This window comes from Numida meleagris, chromosome 20 (genome assembly GCF_002078875.1).
Source record: "Numida meleagris isolate 19003 breed g44 Domestic line chromosome 20, NumMel1.0, whole genome shotgun sequence".
In the NCBI taxonomy this organism is placed as follows: domain Eukaryota; kingdom Metazoa; phylum Chordata; class Aves; order Galliformes; family Numididae; genus Numida; species Numida meleagris.
In genome coordinates, this window is record NC_034428.1 from 1287972 (window position 1) to 1304811 (window position 16840).

The 16840-nt window shown below is 53.3% G+C and overlaps 2 protein-coding genes across 9 annotated transcripts in view; one reads left to right on the forward strand and one right to left on the reverse strand.

Moving 5' to 3' along the window:
* Window positions 1-16840, reverse strand: part of PRDM16 (PR/SET domain 16) — a 338929-nt gene that overhangs the window by 208638 nt on the left and 113451 nt on the right. For 6 of the 8 annotated variants that reach the window (XM_021417567.1, XM_021417566.1, XM_021417565.1 and 3 more), the window contains one exon: window positions 10767-10850. In XM_021417567.1, coding sequence (XP_021273242.1) covers window positions 10767-10833 — 67 coding nt within the window. In that variant the 5' untranslated portion in view covers window positions 10834-10850. Of the gene's footprint in view, window positions 1-97; window positions 171-10766; window positions 10851-11247; window positions 11350-16840 lie in introns of those variants that run through there. The other 2 variants (XM_021417563.1, XM_021417568.1) reach the window with 2 other exon arrangements.
* Window positions 266-5233, forward strand: LOC110408642 (proline-rich receptor-like protein kinase PERK5). The gene is made up of 3 exons (XM_021417591.1): window positions 266-500; window positions 1044-1126; window positions 4124-5233. The coding sequence occupies exons 1-3, from the start codon at window positions 287-289 to the stop codon at window positions 4361-4363; spliced, it is 537 nt and encodes a 178-aa protein (XP_021273266.1). The 5' UTR covers window positions 266-286; the 3' UTR covers window positions 4364-5233.

Consider the following 16840-nt stretch of genomic DNA (forward strand, 5'->3'; position numbering starts at 1 on the left):
GAGGGGCTGTGGGCGCGCAGCCCCCGGCCCGGCTCCGCGCGGCGCTGCCCGAGCCCCGCGGCGGCGGTACGCGGAAGAAGGGAGAGGAAGGACCTACTTTTGGGCAGTTTTCTCGCCCTCGCCTTGGATCTCATCGTGTCGGCTTGCGGATTCCTCTCCTCCTCCTTGAGCCCAGAAGCAGCTACACACTATCTTCATCTCCCAAGCATTGTCAGTTTGGACACCTTCGCACATGCGCACAGAGCATTCAATCTGACACCCTCACCAGGGCCAAAAAAACTTTCCAATGTATTCATCATCATCGGGGTGGTTGGTTTTTTTTTCCCCTGTCCTATCCTCTTCTCCAGACCACTTATCTCTGCCCCCTCCTCTCTCCGCGCACCAGCGCAGCCTTCCCCCGATCTGCCCCTTTAAGACAGACGCGCAGCGCTCCGGCCCCTCCGCGCAGTGCCCCTCCGAGCGGACAGTGCCCGCGGACCCGGGTGCCATCCCCGATCGAGGTGATTATCGCTGTTCTTACCGCTGTTCTTACCGGTACTAAATAGCAATGCCGCCGAGAGTTTGTTCCCGGGTGTCGCCTTGGAATCGGACGCGTTTTAAACGCGCTTTTCTTTTTAATCCGAGAGAAAATTAACAATGATTATTTACAGCGATTTCTCAACGAGTTTCTTTATTTTCTCCCTTTTTACCCTTTTCCTCTTCTTGCTCCCTTCGGCGCGGGGGGGGTCCCTAACTCCCAAACAACAACAACTTACGCTCTGTGCCGTAGCGGCACGTCTCGCTTTTGTACGGGGATATTTATTTTAACTACCGGCGTCGGAGAGCTCAGCGGCAAAGCTCTTCCTACCCCAATTTATTCGCACATTTGGACGCATTTTGACCGGAAAAAAAAAATATATAATATAAAATAAAACAAAGCGAACCCCGCTGTGCGGCTGCCTGTGCCCCGGGGCCGTCCGGGCCCAACCGAGCCGGGCTGGGCCGAACCGGGCCGGGCCGCCCGGGGACAGCGGGTGCCGGTGCCGCTTTCTTCTGCGTTCCAGGTGCCGCTGGGAGCGCTCCCGAGGGACCGACCACCGCCACGCCGGGGGAACCGAGGGACCCGCGGACAGCCGAGAACAGCAGGGTGAGAAACCAAATATATACGTATATATGGTCATAATACCAATAAACCCAAACGGTGCCCGCCGTCCCCGGAAGGGAGGGTGGAGGGAGAACGGGCAGCTCCTCTTTGAAGAAAGGAGCGAAGTGTAAATAGCCCGGTGATTGATGTGCTGTCTTTGACTGCGGAGAAAGCACTGTTTGAATTCAAGTGGCCAGGTCAGATGGTCACGGAAGAAGGTTGAAAGGTAGGATTTAATGAGATTAATATGGAGAGAGGGAAAGCGCGCGCCTTCGCCAACCTTCCCGAAAATAAAGGGGTACTGGGACGCGCTGACGGCCGCGCACCGACGGGCGAACTCCGAGAGCAACCCCCGCGGTGCGCCCGGAGCCGCAGGTGGGACCGGGGCCGCGCTGCCCCTCCGCAGTGACCTCCGGCTGCGGCGCGGGGCCCTGCGGGTATCGGAGCCCGCGTTACGGGGACGGCGGCGGAGCGGGAGCTCGAATAAAACACCCGCGTCCGGAGGAAGGGAAGGCGCAGCCACGTGTCGCCCGAACGCTGAAGCGGTGCGCGGGGGTTCCTTCCTCGGAACGCGGGGGGAGAGCCGGGGTGGGTAAAGCGAGCCGAGCTGCTCCGGCAAACTGGAGCCCTCGTGGCTGCGATTCACTGAAATGTTTCTCCCCACGACCTCGGCGGTTGCGTCCCTCCGAGGGGGGACGGGAAGAGCTCAGCTCCGAAATGCTGCCCCGTTCATTTCTGCCCTTTCCCGGCGGCCCCGACCCGAAGGAGCGCCGCGCTCAGGTGCGGGCTCTGCGCGCCCCGGGCCGGGAACGCAGGGCCCCGCTCCGCGGATCTGCTCGGGGCTCACTACGGCCCCGGCAGAGAATTGTGGTGGGGCCAAACCCCCGCACCCCCGAGTTCCGATTCTCCGTAGTAAATAGTTCAGTTCCTGCGGTAAATGAGTGCGCAGCGGAGCCGCGCGTCACCGGGACCCGCTCGCGGATATTTTAAGAGATGCGAAATATTTTGGGGGCTGTGTGTGCGCGGACACCCCCCCAAGGCTTTATTTGATGCTTCTGCAAAGAAAGGCACCGAGGAGCGATCGAAAGATCGAAAATCGCCTCGCGTCCCGGCGCCGCGTGGCCGAGCCGAGTCCTCGCGTTTCTGTTCTCCTGTTTCCTTTCGGCTGCGGTGCTGGGGGGGGGACAGCGGGGGTCCTTGCGCCGGGGCCTGGGGGCGAAGTTAAAAAAAAAAAATAAAGGGAAAAAAAAATAAAGGGAACGAATTCTTAAGCGAGGTGCGGTGGCAAGGGACGGCAGCACGGGGCCGGCCCCGAGAGCCGTGTCCCCGCCGGCACCGGGCGCGGTGCGGGGCTCGGGGCACAACCGCAGCCGACCCCATCCCGCAGCAGCGCAGCCTACACCTGTTGGAGCGCTTCCACCCAGAATGGGAAATTAATGAGCGGAGAGGGAGGGAGGGAGAGGGGACCCGGCCCAGGTGGCCTCAGGGAGCCCGCAACCGCCGACCTCTCTCGGGGGACCCCCGGGGAGCGATGCGCAGAAAGGCGCAGCCCCGACCCTTCTCCCCTCCACGGTCCCCTGTGTCAAGGGTCGGCACCCGGCGGGCTCCCACTTCCCGGCCCTGGGCTGGGGGCAACGGAACCCGCCCGTTAAGGCTCTGCAGAGCCCACCCCTGGCTCCTGTTTGCAGCTCCGTCTCTGCTTCCTGGCCCCGCTGCCACCCGTTGCAGCACCGCGTGCCGCACGCACTGCGGAGGGGCGGCGATGCGCTGCGGGCACCGCGACCCCCGGCCTAAGGCCGTCCCCGTCCCCAGCGGCCTCGGGCTCACGGGGACACGGCCCTTCGCCACTTGTTGTGCCCAAGTTTAAGCATTAAAGAAGATTAAAAAAGGTTGGGACGGCGCGGCTTGGCGGCACCTCCGCGCACGCAGCGGAACCCCTCTCCCGTCCCGAGGATTTGCGCATAAATTCCTCATTGTTTCCGCGCAGCGTCGCGGGGAGATTAGAGCAGGAATTAATATTCTAAACTACGCAAATGCCCGTGGCACAGGACGGGTCAGCGAGCCCCGAGAATGTCACACGCTTCCCCGGAGCTTTTCCCTTCCTAATCTGCCATTAATAAGCGGAGGAAGCACCCACACAACGACCACGTTGTAATTAGGGGCTGCCTTAAACGCACGCCATCAAAGAGCGGCTCGTCCCGCCGGTGCCAAGGAATTTCATCACCTTTCGGCCGCGGCTCGAGCCCCGGCTGCGTGCTGCGGGCACAAGGGGGCGGCTAAGGACAGCGCCGGGGGCGGCGGGACGCGCACCCCGAGCCCCGCACCCCGAGCCCCGCACCCCGCCGAGTTAGGCTGGAGCCGCCCTCAGCCCCGGAGGAGCTCCTTCCCGAAGCGTTTCCCCCCATGGTTTTTCAAGTGCTTTTGTTATTTTTGCTTATTGTTTTTGTATCATTTTCAGACGCCTTTCGGAATGACCGGGAAGCACTAGGACAGAAAAACGCGTATTGCGCGTTTCTGCATCAGCCTCGCTGCTTTGCTCAGCAGCTCGCGCTCTCGCACCCCCTCTATTTATCTGCGCGCAAAAGCCGCGCAGCGCAGCGCGCTCCTGCAGCTCGCTGCCCCACTGACACCTCTCCCCGCTCCGAAACGCGCTCATCAGACGTTGCCCTTCTCATTCCTAGCACCAAGCGCTGGCTCTCCTAGCCCCGAAAACACACGGGGTAAGCCGCCCTTTCGGATTTTCCCCCCAAAACGCGCCCGGCTCCGGGAATTCCTCCGAATTCGTTACGCTGCGCGAGGCCGCGCTTTGCTGGGCCGCGGGAAGGTAACAACGCCCGCCCGAAAACAACAAGTCGCGAAAAGAAAAGCGACGTTTACGCGTGAATATCGAACTTCAACCGTATTGTCATTACCACCGCAAAAGAAACGCAGCAGCTTTATTCCAAGAGTGCGCGGCGATTAGGAGAGAACTTCAGGAGCCCTAACGATTCTTTCTTTCAGACGCCGGAACGCAGCCGCGCAACACACGCGGAGGAATGCGGGCGGGCAGCGGTCGGGGTGTCCCGCACGGATTTTCCAGGCGCAGCGCGCTGTGCTGGAGGCAGCACGCGGGTGGACGTCGGATCTCCCCCCCCACCCAGTTCCCAGGGCGGCCCTTCTCGAGGTGAAGGCGCGGAGCCGCCGCGGTCCCTCTCCGGGGGCTCGCGGCCCCCACACCCCAAAAGATTTGTCCTTAGTTAAAGCTCTCTGGGGGGTGAGGGGGGTAGGGTTAGGTGGGTGAGCAAACCGAACCCCGACGGCACTTCATGCGCTGCCCGCCGGGCGGCCCCCGCCCCGCGGCTGTAGCGGGCTTCCCCGAACCCACCCCCCTCAGATCGGGCCGCACCGGAGCCTTTGCACGCTCTCCCCGCGCTGACGCTGGCTGTATAATTATTAGCTATTAATTGAGTTCAAGACCTTTTATGGCTATGGGAAATGAGGAGTCCGACCACTAATCCCGAGAAGGGTCTGCGCGCAGCCAAAAGCTATGAAAAAGCCATCCAGGGCTGGCTGGGCCCGGCCTGACACAGTGCCCCTGGGGGCGGGGGGGGTGGAAGCATTAACGGAGGAAGAAAAAAAAAATCATTAGGTGAAAATTATAGAAACTTTAAACCGCCGGATTGTATTTACGAGGTCCCCTCGGGGGCCGCCGCTCGGACGCGGGGGGTCCCTGGGTGGGGGTCCCCTGGTAGGGGTCCATCCGGCAGCGCCGGGCAGTGCCCCGCTCCGAGGGACGCAGCCTTATCTTGCCGAGCTGCCACCTTCCAATTAAAACGCCCCGCGTTGCCAAAAGGCTGATTTGCATGCAAGGAGCTCTGTTCAAAGATGCTAACGCATTGTCTCCCTCTTAGAACTTAACATTTCTCTCTTCAGTCCCCACTTGAAAGAAGTTTTAGAACAGTATTCAAAGACTGTCCAAACGAACAAAACCTTCCTCTTTGCTCGGGAGAGAAATCCGGTGTATTCAACACGAGGGCATATTCTCAGAAGTTTGCACATTTTGTTTTCCAGGCTGTATTGTCGGTGCCTTTTTCCTGCAAGCTTTATTTTTTTTTTTCAGAGCGCGACTCAGACGCCTGAAAAAGATTATTAAAATAAACCATCATAGAGCTGTTGTCCTTTATTTTTTGCACTGTTTAGAATTACTTTTCTGGAAGAGCTTTCTGTGCATATCCCCTTCCCAAATCATAATTAAGAACACTTTTTTTTTTTCTTGCTAGCAAACAGGAAAGGCAAAAAATAAAAATAAAAAAAATCAACCCCATTTGCCAAGGCTCCTTTTGCTTTAACCACTCGCAGAGCTCCGCGCATCGGAAGCGCTCATCTCTCACAAATCCACCTGAAAACCCTGCAGGTATCGCTCGTCGGAACGGACTGACGCCCGGCAAAGCCCGGAGCATCCCTGCGAGCACAGAGCGATTCCTAATGAGTTTCCAAAAGCTTCCTAGAAGCCGACACGATCTCTCCCCCCGCCCCGCTCTGTGATCTTAAAGGCAGATGACCCAAGGAACCGAGGATGCGCAACTCCTGGAAACGCGATAAACCGCAAAAAGCCGCCGGCAGCGCATTTGTGATCGGCTCCTTTTTATAAAGGTACAGAATGGGAGCAAACAGGGACCCGACGGGACGCGAACACATTTTATTCATTTAACACAAAGCCGCTTAAAACAAAAAAAAAACAACAAAAATGAAGCAGTTCGGAGCATAACCCGGGCTGGGGAGTGACACCAGCAGGGTGCGGTGTGATCCCCCCGGGAGCAGCGGATGGGGACACGGGGACACAAGGGAACCCGAGGGGACCCCAGCGAGCCCCCACCCCGGGGCTGTGCCCCCACCCCCCCTCCCCACTGCGCACCGCAGCCCCCCGTTTTTCCACCTCCTGAGCTTTCCCCTCTGCCTTAAAGCAGTGGGAGCGCTCCCGTGGAATAATGCGCACAGCACAAAGAGCGCCTGTCCTCGGCTTGGTAGATCATAAGCAGAGATGGGAAAGTATTTCACAGCGCCTGGCGAGTTCCCGGTGCTGCCTCCATGTGCCTCAGCCCAAGGGAAAGACACCACGACCAGGACTTCGTTCAGATTTACAAATTAATGAAGACTCGCTGCAGAAAATAACCCTAAGAACACGTGTTAAAACGCAACAGAAAGAATCTCATCGATTTCCATGCGAGATGGATTGTGTCCAGGAAGAATGAGTCACCCCCGTTCCTCGAGCAGGGCTGCAGCAGCCACGGGCTGGGACCGCTCCGGGTGGGCAGCACCAGGGGAGCCGAGCCGCTCTTTTCATCACCGGAAAGCAGCGGGTTGGCGTTTAAAGCCCCGTCTCTCCCGGTATCACATCAGCTACAAGGAACTGCTCAGCCAGGACAGCGCGGTGCGGGGAGCACAGAGCAGCCCCGTGCTTGAGGCACAGGGAGGAAGGGACTGAGGCTCCTCTGCATAGCGCAGCAATGCCCCGTGCATGGCTGTTAGTCCTTCTGTTGCTTCTTTTTTTCCTCCCTTACCCACACATTTACTGTTAAACTTTACAAGGGTTTGGTTTCATCACCACGGGGGAGACAAATGCCTGAAGCCCCCGAAGCGTTCCCTAACCAGCTCTGTTCTGGCACTACAGAGGGATGTGGTCCATTGCAGAGGGAAAAATCCAGTTTAATTGATGGAGAAACCTCTCTCCAACCACACGGGCACACTCCCTGTGGCACTGTTTAGTTTACAGGTGGCAGAGTAAGCCATCACCTCGAGGGACTGGGCAAGCTGAGATAGCAGGAAACTGATGGGGGCAATGCAGCAACAAATGCTGCACCATGAACAAGTTCTGCCTCAGAAAGTCTGTGTGAAGCTGGCTTTGTGGATGCCATGATCCATTGGTGCTTCTATCAGCCTCCAGTTGAGACCATGGGCATTTCAGCCTCGCTGTTTGGTTTTCACTCTGCAGATTGTCCACACGAGCACTTGGGGCAACCCAACAGCAGCAAATGAAGCCCAGGAGCTTTGCAGCTGGAGCAAGGCACAGCTAGCGATGCGCTAATTGATGGATGGTTCGAAGAGTCAAGCTCCAGTTCAAAAAGCAGTTAGAAAATGAAATGCAAATATATACAAAATATTTAATGGTTTCTGTGAATATAAATGTCCCTCTACCTTATGACTGCCTTTTTCCAGCCAGCTTTCCAGCCAGCGCACTCCCTGCACTTCTGTATCTACAATTGTACCATTTATAAGGCAGTGGCCCACCTTGCCCATGTGCTTGTTCCTGCAGTGACTCATATTCCACTGGGTTTATTCCTGTGAAGACTTTGTGTTAAAACAGAGGAAAGAGCAGAAACACCACATTTTGGAAAACACACTTGCTATTCCCTGTCAGAAACGGAAAGCTCTGGTTTACATCCTGTGCAGGAGAACACCTTTTACAATGGGCATAGTATTAAAAGTAAAAATTAATTTGATAACTGGGCCAAATGAAAGCCTCGCTGAATGGCAGTGTTTACTCGATATCTAAAAAATACTCTTTCTAGAGGAATACACTCAGAGAGCAAACAAACTCATAAATTACCCAGCTAGGGCAAGGCAGATTAACTTCACTTTCATGGTATTGATCCAAATCCCCTCCAATCAAACTGCCCCCAAAAAGGTTACCACTGTTTGCTGGCAGCACTGCCCGAATCCAAGGAGGAATTAAGTACCCATCACTGCAGCTCCGAGTGCAAGCTCCCAAGCAGCACACAAAGCCATGCATGCAGTGTGCACGTTCCCAGGTTCTGCAGGGCAATTCCTTCCCTGCCTTCACAATTCAAGAGCAGCACCTGGCCCCTGCCTGGCAGATCCACTGCCACAGCTGTGCTGTTTGAGAAGCACTGGGAGGGGGGACATGGCAGCTCCTCCTCTTGCAGACATGGGGATTTCAGCTTTAGCACAAGTTTAACCACCACAAAACATCTGTGTTGGCAGTCCTGCAGGTAAAAACTGCACCCAAATTACAAGACCTTCAGAAATCAGTTGTCTCCAGCACTGCCTGCAGAAGCTAAGGTCAGTACTTAGCTGCCCTCTTAATATCAAGTGAAAGACAACATGGACAAGGAACTTCCCAGCTAATAGTTGCAATTATCAAGCTGCAGCTCAGGAAATCAAAGGCACTGGTCTCAAGTTCCAGCCCTACCTCATTATTTCTATACATCACAAAAGGCAAAATAAAGTCTGAAACACCTAAAAATGAGCAAAGTACCGTCCACCCACAGCACGCATTCACAAGCAGCTGACCAGAGAAATGCCTCCTATGTAGCACCATCACTTGCACCTGGCACCTGCCATGCTGCACACTGCACAGGGAGCAGAACCCCAGTTCTGACAGGGGTGGGGTGCCCCAGGTGAGTGCTGCAAAGCCAAAGACCTGAGCATGGGATTTCAGTGCTCCCAAGCACACAGCATCCCACCCACTCCCATCTGCCCCGGCACTAAGGCCCATTGCCCTGACCCCTCCCCAGGAGCCCTGCATGCTGCCTCCCAGCAGGGCTGTCCCCACCAGGAGGAGGAAAAGCCACAGGAAGCATTCCTGGTACCAGAGCAGCACAGCGAGCTGCAGGCCTGCACCCACCCAGCAGAGCAGGACACAGAAGCACGTCTCATTCACAGGGCACCCGCAGGCAGGGAGTCCCTGCAGAGGAGCCCTGCTCCACACTGCTGTCAGACAGAGATAAGCTTCCGTATTCCCCAGCACTCTGCTACACAACAGCACCAGAAATGCTGTTTCCTCCATACACCCTGAGCCTGCCTCTGGTTTTCGCTGCAGGCTGCTCCGTGCCCTCAAGCAGCTGTGTCATGAGCTGCTGGGCTACCACTCAGCTGCAGTTGGGTTCCTTCGCTATAAATGAGATGAGGAAATAGTTTCATTTCTCTGAAGTATAAAGTTAAATAGAGTGAACTGAAGTTTCTTTAAAAATAATGGAGTGAGATCACCCGTACAGTGATTTAAATGCCTCAAATAAGAGCAGAGCTCGGGTTCAGTGAACACAGCCCAGGGAATGGGAGCCCCAGCTCCAGCCTTCGGGGGACACTCGGAGGGGGAACATATTTTCTATGCAATTATTACCAACAGCTTTTTAGCTCCACTCAGAATGAGAATCAATTACAGATCACAAAGCGACTTGACGTTTCCAAGGGAATCTGAGTCTTAATTATTTTGTCATAACGCTCAGCCTAACGAACCATTGAGACACAGAAGGATTCCATCCCCAGGCACTCTGGCCACCAAAGCCAGCTGCTGGGGCAGTGTGAGGACACAAAGAACTCCAAAACCTGGGACACACTCAGAAAACGACTTCAGGTGTATGGCCTTCCCAAAGCCACAGCATGGTCTATCAGAGAGTAAGCAAAACCCAGAGCACATCACCCAAGAATAGAATTGTAGCAGTGCATTCAGCAAGTAAAATCAATGCTTTTGTCACTGAGGCTGCTGCATTTTACACATAAAAAAATTACAATAAAGGAATTTTATTCTGGAAGGATGAGAAAAAACGTTAAACTTTTTTTATGGGAGAAACAGAGATACAGAGCTAGCTCGAAAACTGAAAATCTCTCATGCCCTGATCTATAAATAAAACTAGTTGGGATTTTCTTTTGTACTAAATTTAAAGGAAAGCCTTTTCCATAGAGAGTTTTCTTTAAAACAAACTATGCCCCAGAAGGAATGTAATGACGGTGTTTCCAACAAGCAGCATGAATGAATTAAACAATAAATGCAGTAAGAAAGCAGCTGTATTTTCTGTAATAGAAGCAGATGGATTTGTAGCTCAGAATGGCTGCGTTCTCAGAAAGAGGACAACCCCTGACACTCCTCACCCCGTTCCAGGGCCTTGGTTTCAGCGCAGTTCACCCTCTAGCATCACAAAAACCTTCAAGGTCAGCAGCAGTGACCAACAAATTCCATGTTTTATTGCACACGGTGCCGAATCGCTCAACTCTCTCCTGCACATTATTTACGGTCCATGCAGGGGAAGGGAGGGAAGAAATGGGCTCTGCCTGGCAGTCAGGCCAGGTCCACCACCACCACACAGCAGCCAGAGCCCAAATGCCCGTCCTTGTTCAGCCTCTCCCCTTCAGACAGGAACCTCGAGGTTTTCTGCAGTGCCTCAGCTCAGAACCCCCCCACACCTCTCTCCTCCTTGCACCTCTCACTATCCCACCATCAACCACAAGTGTAGGATCTCCAAAGTAACCAGTGCTGAGGGATGCTAAGAAGCCTACAGCAATTCTGAATATCCCACGGTCACAGCAAGCTCAGGGACACTACAGGAACCTGCAGTGCTTTTACACAACAGGAGCTCCTGCTAATTAGACCAGCAACAGATACTGATTATACTCATTTCTTGTTCCAAATAGATACCATCACCTTAAGCTCCTGACCAAAGCACTAACTCAGGAGCGCAGAACATACACCATGCTCCACCCCAGAACCAACAGCACTTAAATTGGAGCAGGTGACCCTGCAGTAATCCAGGTTTCCTAGGTCACAGTATCTTAACAATTAAATTCCACTTTCCCTTTAATTCCCCTTCAGCCTCAGAACTTCCTACCCTCTAGATTTTCTAGACAAGAAAGCTTTTCTCCTACTTACATTTGCTGTTTTCTTCTCCCACCACAGCAAAGAGACGTCTCCTGATGCACAGAAATTGGGTACCCATAATGGCAATAGTCAGACCTGTAAGAAACATCACGCTGTTAGACTGAAGGAGACAACTTATTTCCTTACAGTAGCTTCCCCCCAAGCCCCATAGCAGCCTAACATCTATAGCAACCACAAAGGGACTCCCAAAACTCATAGGGAATCAGTTGGGATTTTGTTTTTCTTGCCAGTACAAAAGCTCCCAACACTGGGGAGGTTCCTGATAGAGCCACAGGTTGCCCAGTGCCTCGCTGATGTGCTCCAACCATAAACTTTTTTTTTTTCCAGCATATTTCAGTGATCCGCAACACAAAACAGATCCACAGCACATAAACACAAAGCAGCTTGTATTTTGTTTGCATGGCTTTGATTCTTAATAACAGTAAATCAGCCTTCAGACCACTACCTCAAAGGAGACAAAGAGCATACACACCTCAGGGCAGGCACCGAGTCCCCTTGCTGATGGCTGAACACAGCCAGCACCCTCCTCCAGCAGCAGCCTGAACCCTCTGGAAGGTTCTCCAGCCCTGCTTATATATAATTAGTCAATTTGCCACAGGTGCTTTGATTAAGGTGAGTGGAGCCAGCTGGACTTCATTCAGCTCATCAGGCCTTGCTCCCCTCACAGCTGGCTATAGGCAGCCCTATTCCTGCAGTGTGGTTGGGCTGCTCCCCTGGTGCCAGGGCAGCAATAAGCATGAATTTCCTTGTGGGTCCATCCATACTGGGATGGTATGAGTAGCTTAGAAATGTTTTCTAAGCGTTCTGATAAACTGGGTGCGTTCTTCTTGCATGTTAGAAAGGACAAGGGATTTACTGCACTGCAAAGGCAGATACCACCCCATGCTAAAGCAGCTCAGCTGCCCGGGCAGCACAGAACCAGCAACTAACGAGCTCTGGGCAGGAGGTCAGCAGTGCACAGCACCACGTGGAGCTCGTTTGTGCCACTTGGGTACTCCCCAGGTGGCCCTGGAGTGCTGGGGGCTGCCCAGAAGGGCCTGCTATGGCAGTGTTGGTGAACGTGGGGCAGGGCTCATCCCCTCCATGAGGACTGATGGGCACCCCCAAGGCTCTCTTTTCAATTCTCCTGATGTTTATTTGCAGTAAGTGTACGCTTCATAAGTGCAAGGAGTCAGCGTCCTCCTACGCTACACGGCAGCGCACAAAGCGCAGCTCAATGTCACTTCACCTGCTGATATTTCTATTTCCAGAGGAGAGCAGGAATGCTGCTAAAGAAAAAAAAAACCAACCCATGCACGCGAGTCTTCCCCTGCAAATTCCGATGCGTGGGATGTGACGCGAGGGTGCAACAAGTTTTGGCAAAGGCAGGGATTTTAAATTGCTCTCCTCTGTTTTGCTGCGGTAGGAGTTCTAATGCAACACACTTTGCCTGGAAGGGACACGACAGAACAGAATCATCTCCAATGCACTACAGGAGAGAACGAAACAATCCTTCAGCCCTAGTTGCACTGAGCACAGCACGCTGCTCGTGGGTTACAGCCAGCAGTGCTCGCTGTGCTCGTGCATTGCCCAGGGTATGGATTGTGGGGCAGCTCCTGGCAACCCCCCACTAACGTGGGGTCCTTCGGTGCTGCTCCGCAGGCTGGGCCAGGAGGAGCGTTCTCCTTCCTCTCTTCTCCTAATGAAATCTTTCCATATTATTAATGGCTAGGGTGGATCTGTAGAGTGTGTTCCTTCCAGGATTTTCTTGTTTGCTGTAGTCTTCAAATTTTCCAGTTCATTTCCTATTTTCCTGCTCTAAAACCCCTGCCAAGACAATCCCCGAAGCACACTTTGGTACTTGAACAGAAAAAAGAAGAAACGGTTGAGCACTGACATTTGATCCAGACTCTTGTAAATCAGTAGCAATTCTCCCCTAAAATCTGAGTCACTTCCATCAGCGGATGACGGCTCCTCCAGGTGAGTTTTTGTCTAATTAACCACGTGGATGCATTTCGATCACTAACATAGGCAGCACCGTGTCAAATAATTTATGTGAATTTAATTGTCCCAGGGCGTTCGGCCAAAATGTAAAGCCTGGACTTATGAGAGAGTATTTAATCAGGTTCCTTTAGGAATTAATCGATTAGGAATGAAATTAATGAAATGGATTGATGCCTAGATGTCCCCAATGACACTAGCTCCCATGGCCAAAGAAGAAACAGGTACCCAAGGAAACGTTCCTCATTCATGGACTGGAATATTAGAAACAAAGCAGCTATGTAATCCCCCATGGAAAGAATTATTTTGGTTTCATGTAATCCCCCACCAGAAAAACTGGAAACGTTACAAACTGCGCTGATATTAGAGCTCAATGCATGGCGGTGCCAATTGGAACAGGTTAGGAGCCGGGGAATTCCTTGGGACACTCGAGGAGAAAAAAATTCTGGAGTAATTTCATGGATTACTGCTGGTTTTAATCCCTTCCATGGCTTCTGAAAGAAAATCTCCGCACATGTAGCTGCTCAGACATGGGTGATTCTCTGCAAACATCAGCTGGAAACAACAGCGGGTGGACACGAGGCAGAGTGGTGGAGCTGCTACCCAGTGAGCCAGGCAGGGCTGTGCAGGAGGCTGCTGGTTTCCAGGCACAGCACGGGCAGCTCGGGGCCATCTGTTCTTTGCCTGGGGGGGAGCAGCAGGTGATGTTCAGGGGCTTTCTGCTCTGACCGCCCCTCGGCTGCTCCGCAGGGACAGGCGTCCCACCCGTGTGTGCCCAGCCCACGGGGCAGCAGCTCAGCCTGGGGATGGAGAGCTGAGCAGCCTGGAAGTGCTCCAGAACCACGGAGATGTGGCACTGAGGGCTGTGGGCAGTGGGCACGGGGTTGGACTTGGGGCTCTCGGGGGTCTTTTCCAACCTCAGTGATTCTATGATTCTAAGGAAGATGATCAGCAAGCCAGAAAATGTGCTCTCTGGTAAGTGCAGGAGCAGGTGGAGTCTCTCTTTCTCCCCATCGTTTCTTTTCTTAACCAGTGTTTAAAGTTACTGAGTGGGATGAACCCAGATCTTGATGATTTGCAGCTCTGGAAACGCAGGCTCTATGCAGCAGCCGGCGCTGGGCTGGTTCCTCTGGCAGGCTGGGACCCTTCCCTCCCCTCAAAAAGGAACCATGATCTCACAGCTGTGAGAAAAATCAGCTCTGACGTAAACCTACGGAATACAGTGAGTTTAAAACAGCGCAGCTGGAATCAGCATCTGCCCTATTGTCTGCGGCACCTTCAGAGCCCCCGGTTCTTCCCTCCGGGGGCACGTGCTTCTAGGAAACCTATATTACTTTGGCTGAAAGACAGTACTTCAGAGAGAGTCATCAGACCACCAGCACCGGTTTAATAGTCCTGCTGCGTTGTCCTGAGAATTACTGTTTTGTGCAGGAATTCGGGAATGACCCATAGAAACAACTTTGGCAGCGCGCGTGTTTCCCTCTGGATTTGTCGGGGTAGCGAAGGATCTGAGGAGCGGAGCGTTCCCAGATCTCAGCTCATCCGCATCACGGGGGCTGAGTGGCTCAGCAGCAGCTCCTGGGTTCGGCCAAGGCCCTGACAGCATCGGGACCGCACTCCATCCAAGACGTCCTGAGAACGACGGTGAGCGATGGTTCTTAACGCCACCAAATTCTCCTCCCCGCTCTTTGGGGGGAGAGATTCATTGCAAAAACAAGCAGTGAATCCTGCCGGGCTGCGAGCGCACCGCGCCGAGGGCCAGACAGATTAAGACAGATGCTCTGAACTTTGGGATGGCGAGGATGTGGTTCCGTGGGGCCGGCCATGAGCAGGCTCTGGGAATGCCCTCCCTTCTCAGACACAGGAGTGGGGCGGACAGCAGAACCACAAACCCATCCCGAGAGCGCTGCGTGCCTGGGGCTGCACGCCTTCACTGCTCCCCATGTTGCCCTGTGTGAGCATCGGACTGCGGGTGCAGAACCCATCACCGAGGTGGGGACGGCCGTTAAAGAGCCGGGTAACACGCACGCTGATTGTCCCACATGCTTTTCCAGTTAAAATATTTGGCCTGAGAATGTGGGAGGTAAAGAACTTACATTTCGAGGTCTTTATGAAACACAGCTCACATCCCCTGATTTATGCTCCTTGGGACTCATTCTGGGTAAAACATTTAGCTCGCTGTACTTTAGATAAAAGAAACATCTGAAGCATGGGTTGTTTTGGAGTTTCTCATTCTTTTCTCCCATCTATCTTCATAAAATCTCAGCACCAGACTCAGCATTCTAAGTTCAGAGCCTCTCCTCTTGCTCCTGCGCTCCCTTTTCTCCAGCGACATCCACAGCAGCGCCGTGATGCTCTCCCTGCTGCTGGCTCACGGCACCACTGCAGCACAGCTCCACTTTGCCACTAAGTGAGGACATGGGACAAAGTCCCAGAAAGCAGAGCGTGCAGTGGCAGCTTCTCTTTCTGGAGGAGCGCAGCAGAACTGCTGATTTCAGTAGATCCAGTCCTGAGCAGATGTGACAGATGCTTTTGTCCTTCTTATCACAGAATCACAGAACCATGAAGGTTGGAAAAGACCTCTGAGATCCCCAAGTCCAACCCCAACCCACCCCACCGTGCTCACTGATCACATCCCTCAGCTCCACAGCTCCTGAACACCTCCAGGGACGCTGACTCCACCACCCCCTGGGTAGCCTGGGCTGCTGCCTCACCGCTCTTTCTGAGAAGGAATTGTCCCTACAATCCAATCTGAACCTCAGTGGAGGGTCTCCCCTGCCCCATCCTTCTGCTTCTAGCACCATTTGGGACTGTCTGCTGGCACCGGGACCTCTGCCACGTGGCTGCACGCTGGGTGCCCTGAGCAGCCACAGCTCCTACTGGCTGCTCCTGTAGTCATAGAGACACAGCCCTCAGAGAAATCAGAGTCAATTTAGGCACCCAATGCTGGGATGCCTGTGAGTGAATTGGTTTTGAATTAATCGAGTACAACAAGGCAGTGAAAAGCCACGGAACATGTTGGTCTGGAAACTGCTGCAGCCCTGGGGATGGAGCGACAACGCATACTTTACCCCTTGAATTTTTTATTAAGGGCTGTTTTTTTATTTTTTATTATTGAATATGAATATTTTACACGTCCAAGTTCAGAACAATGCTTTTTTTGGCTGCCTCCGCACTTTTCATGGTTGTGTACCCCTGCATTGCATAACTGAGAGAGATCCATTTACACACAGGGGGAAAGGGGACTAATGAATCTCAGCAATGCTAACTTTACTGTCTGTGAAAAAAAAAGCGCTCTGAAGTTTGCCAAATTAAAAAAAAAAGAAGAAAAAAAAGTCCACATATAAAAGAGTTGCACGGAATGGCTTAATAAAATCGGCGTGTGCATGTGGGTGCACGTGTGTGAGCATCCATGGTGTGCACGTGGCTGAGCGGGGACACAACACGGCTCCAGGCCCTGCCTCACTGCTCTCCCCATGTCAGAACCACCTGCCCATCCATCAGCATCCCCTGTGCTGTGCTCACACAGCCCAGTGCAGCCCAGGGCAGGGGATGGGAGATTTGAATAATACAGATAACAACTATTTGTCTAGTGGGTATTTGAACCCAGCCTTATTATTGTGCAGATGACAACAGGGAGGAGAGGGGGAAAGCAAGAGCTCTTGTGCATTTCTCAAGAGCTCGCAAGCGAAAATGGGCAGGGTGACAAGAACAGCATTGTTTTGGGTAATCAGTGCGCATTGTCCCAGGCTGACACTGCTGCATACCAATAAAACCTTTAGATTCACAGGGAATGGGGAAAGTGCAAAATGATGAATTGTTTGACATTTAAAAGAAAATAAAGGGCTGCCGCTGAACTGAAACTTAAATGAGACTTGGGGAAGGAGGGAGGGAAAAATTACTGGGAGCAGGTTGAGATGCTTACGGGAGTTCAGTGCAAACTTCCCCAGTGATTTTGTGTTTCTGATCTTCAGCAGATTGCAGTTACTTTCCCGAGGCCAGGAAGATCCCAGGCAGTCCCACGGACCATGTGCCCAGAGGATGGGTGGGGACGGATCAGAGGGATCACTTTCTGTGTCATGGGG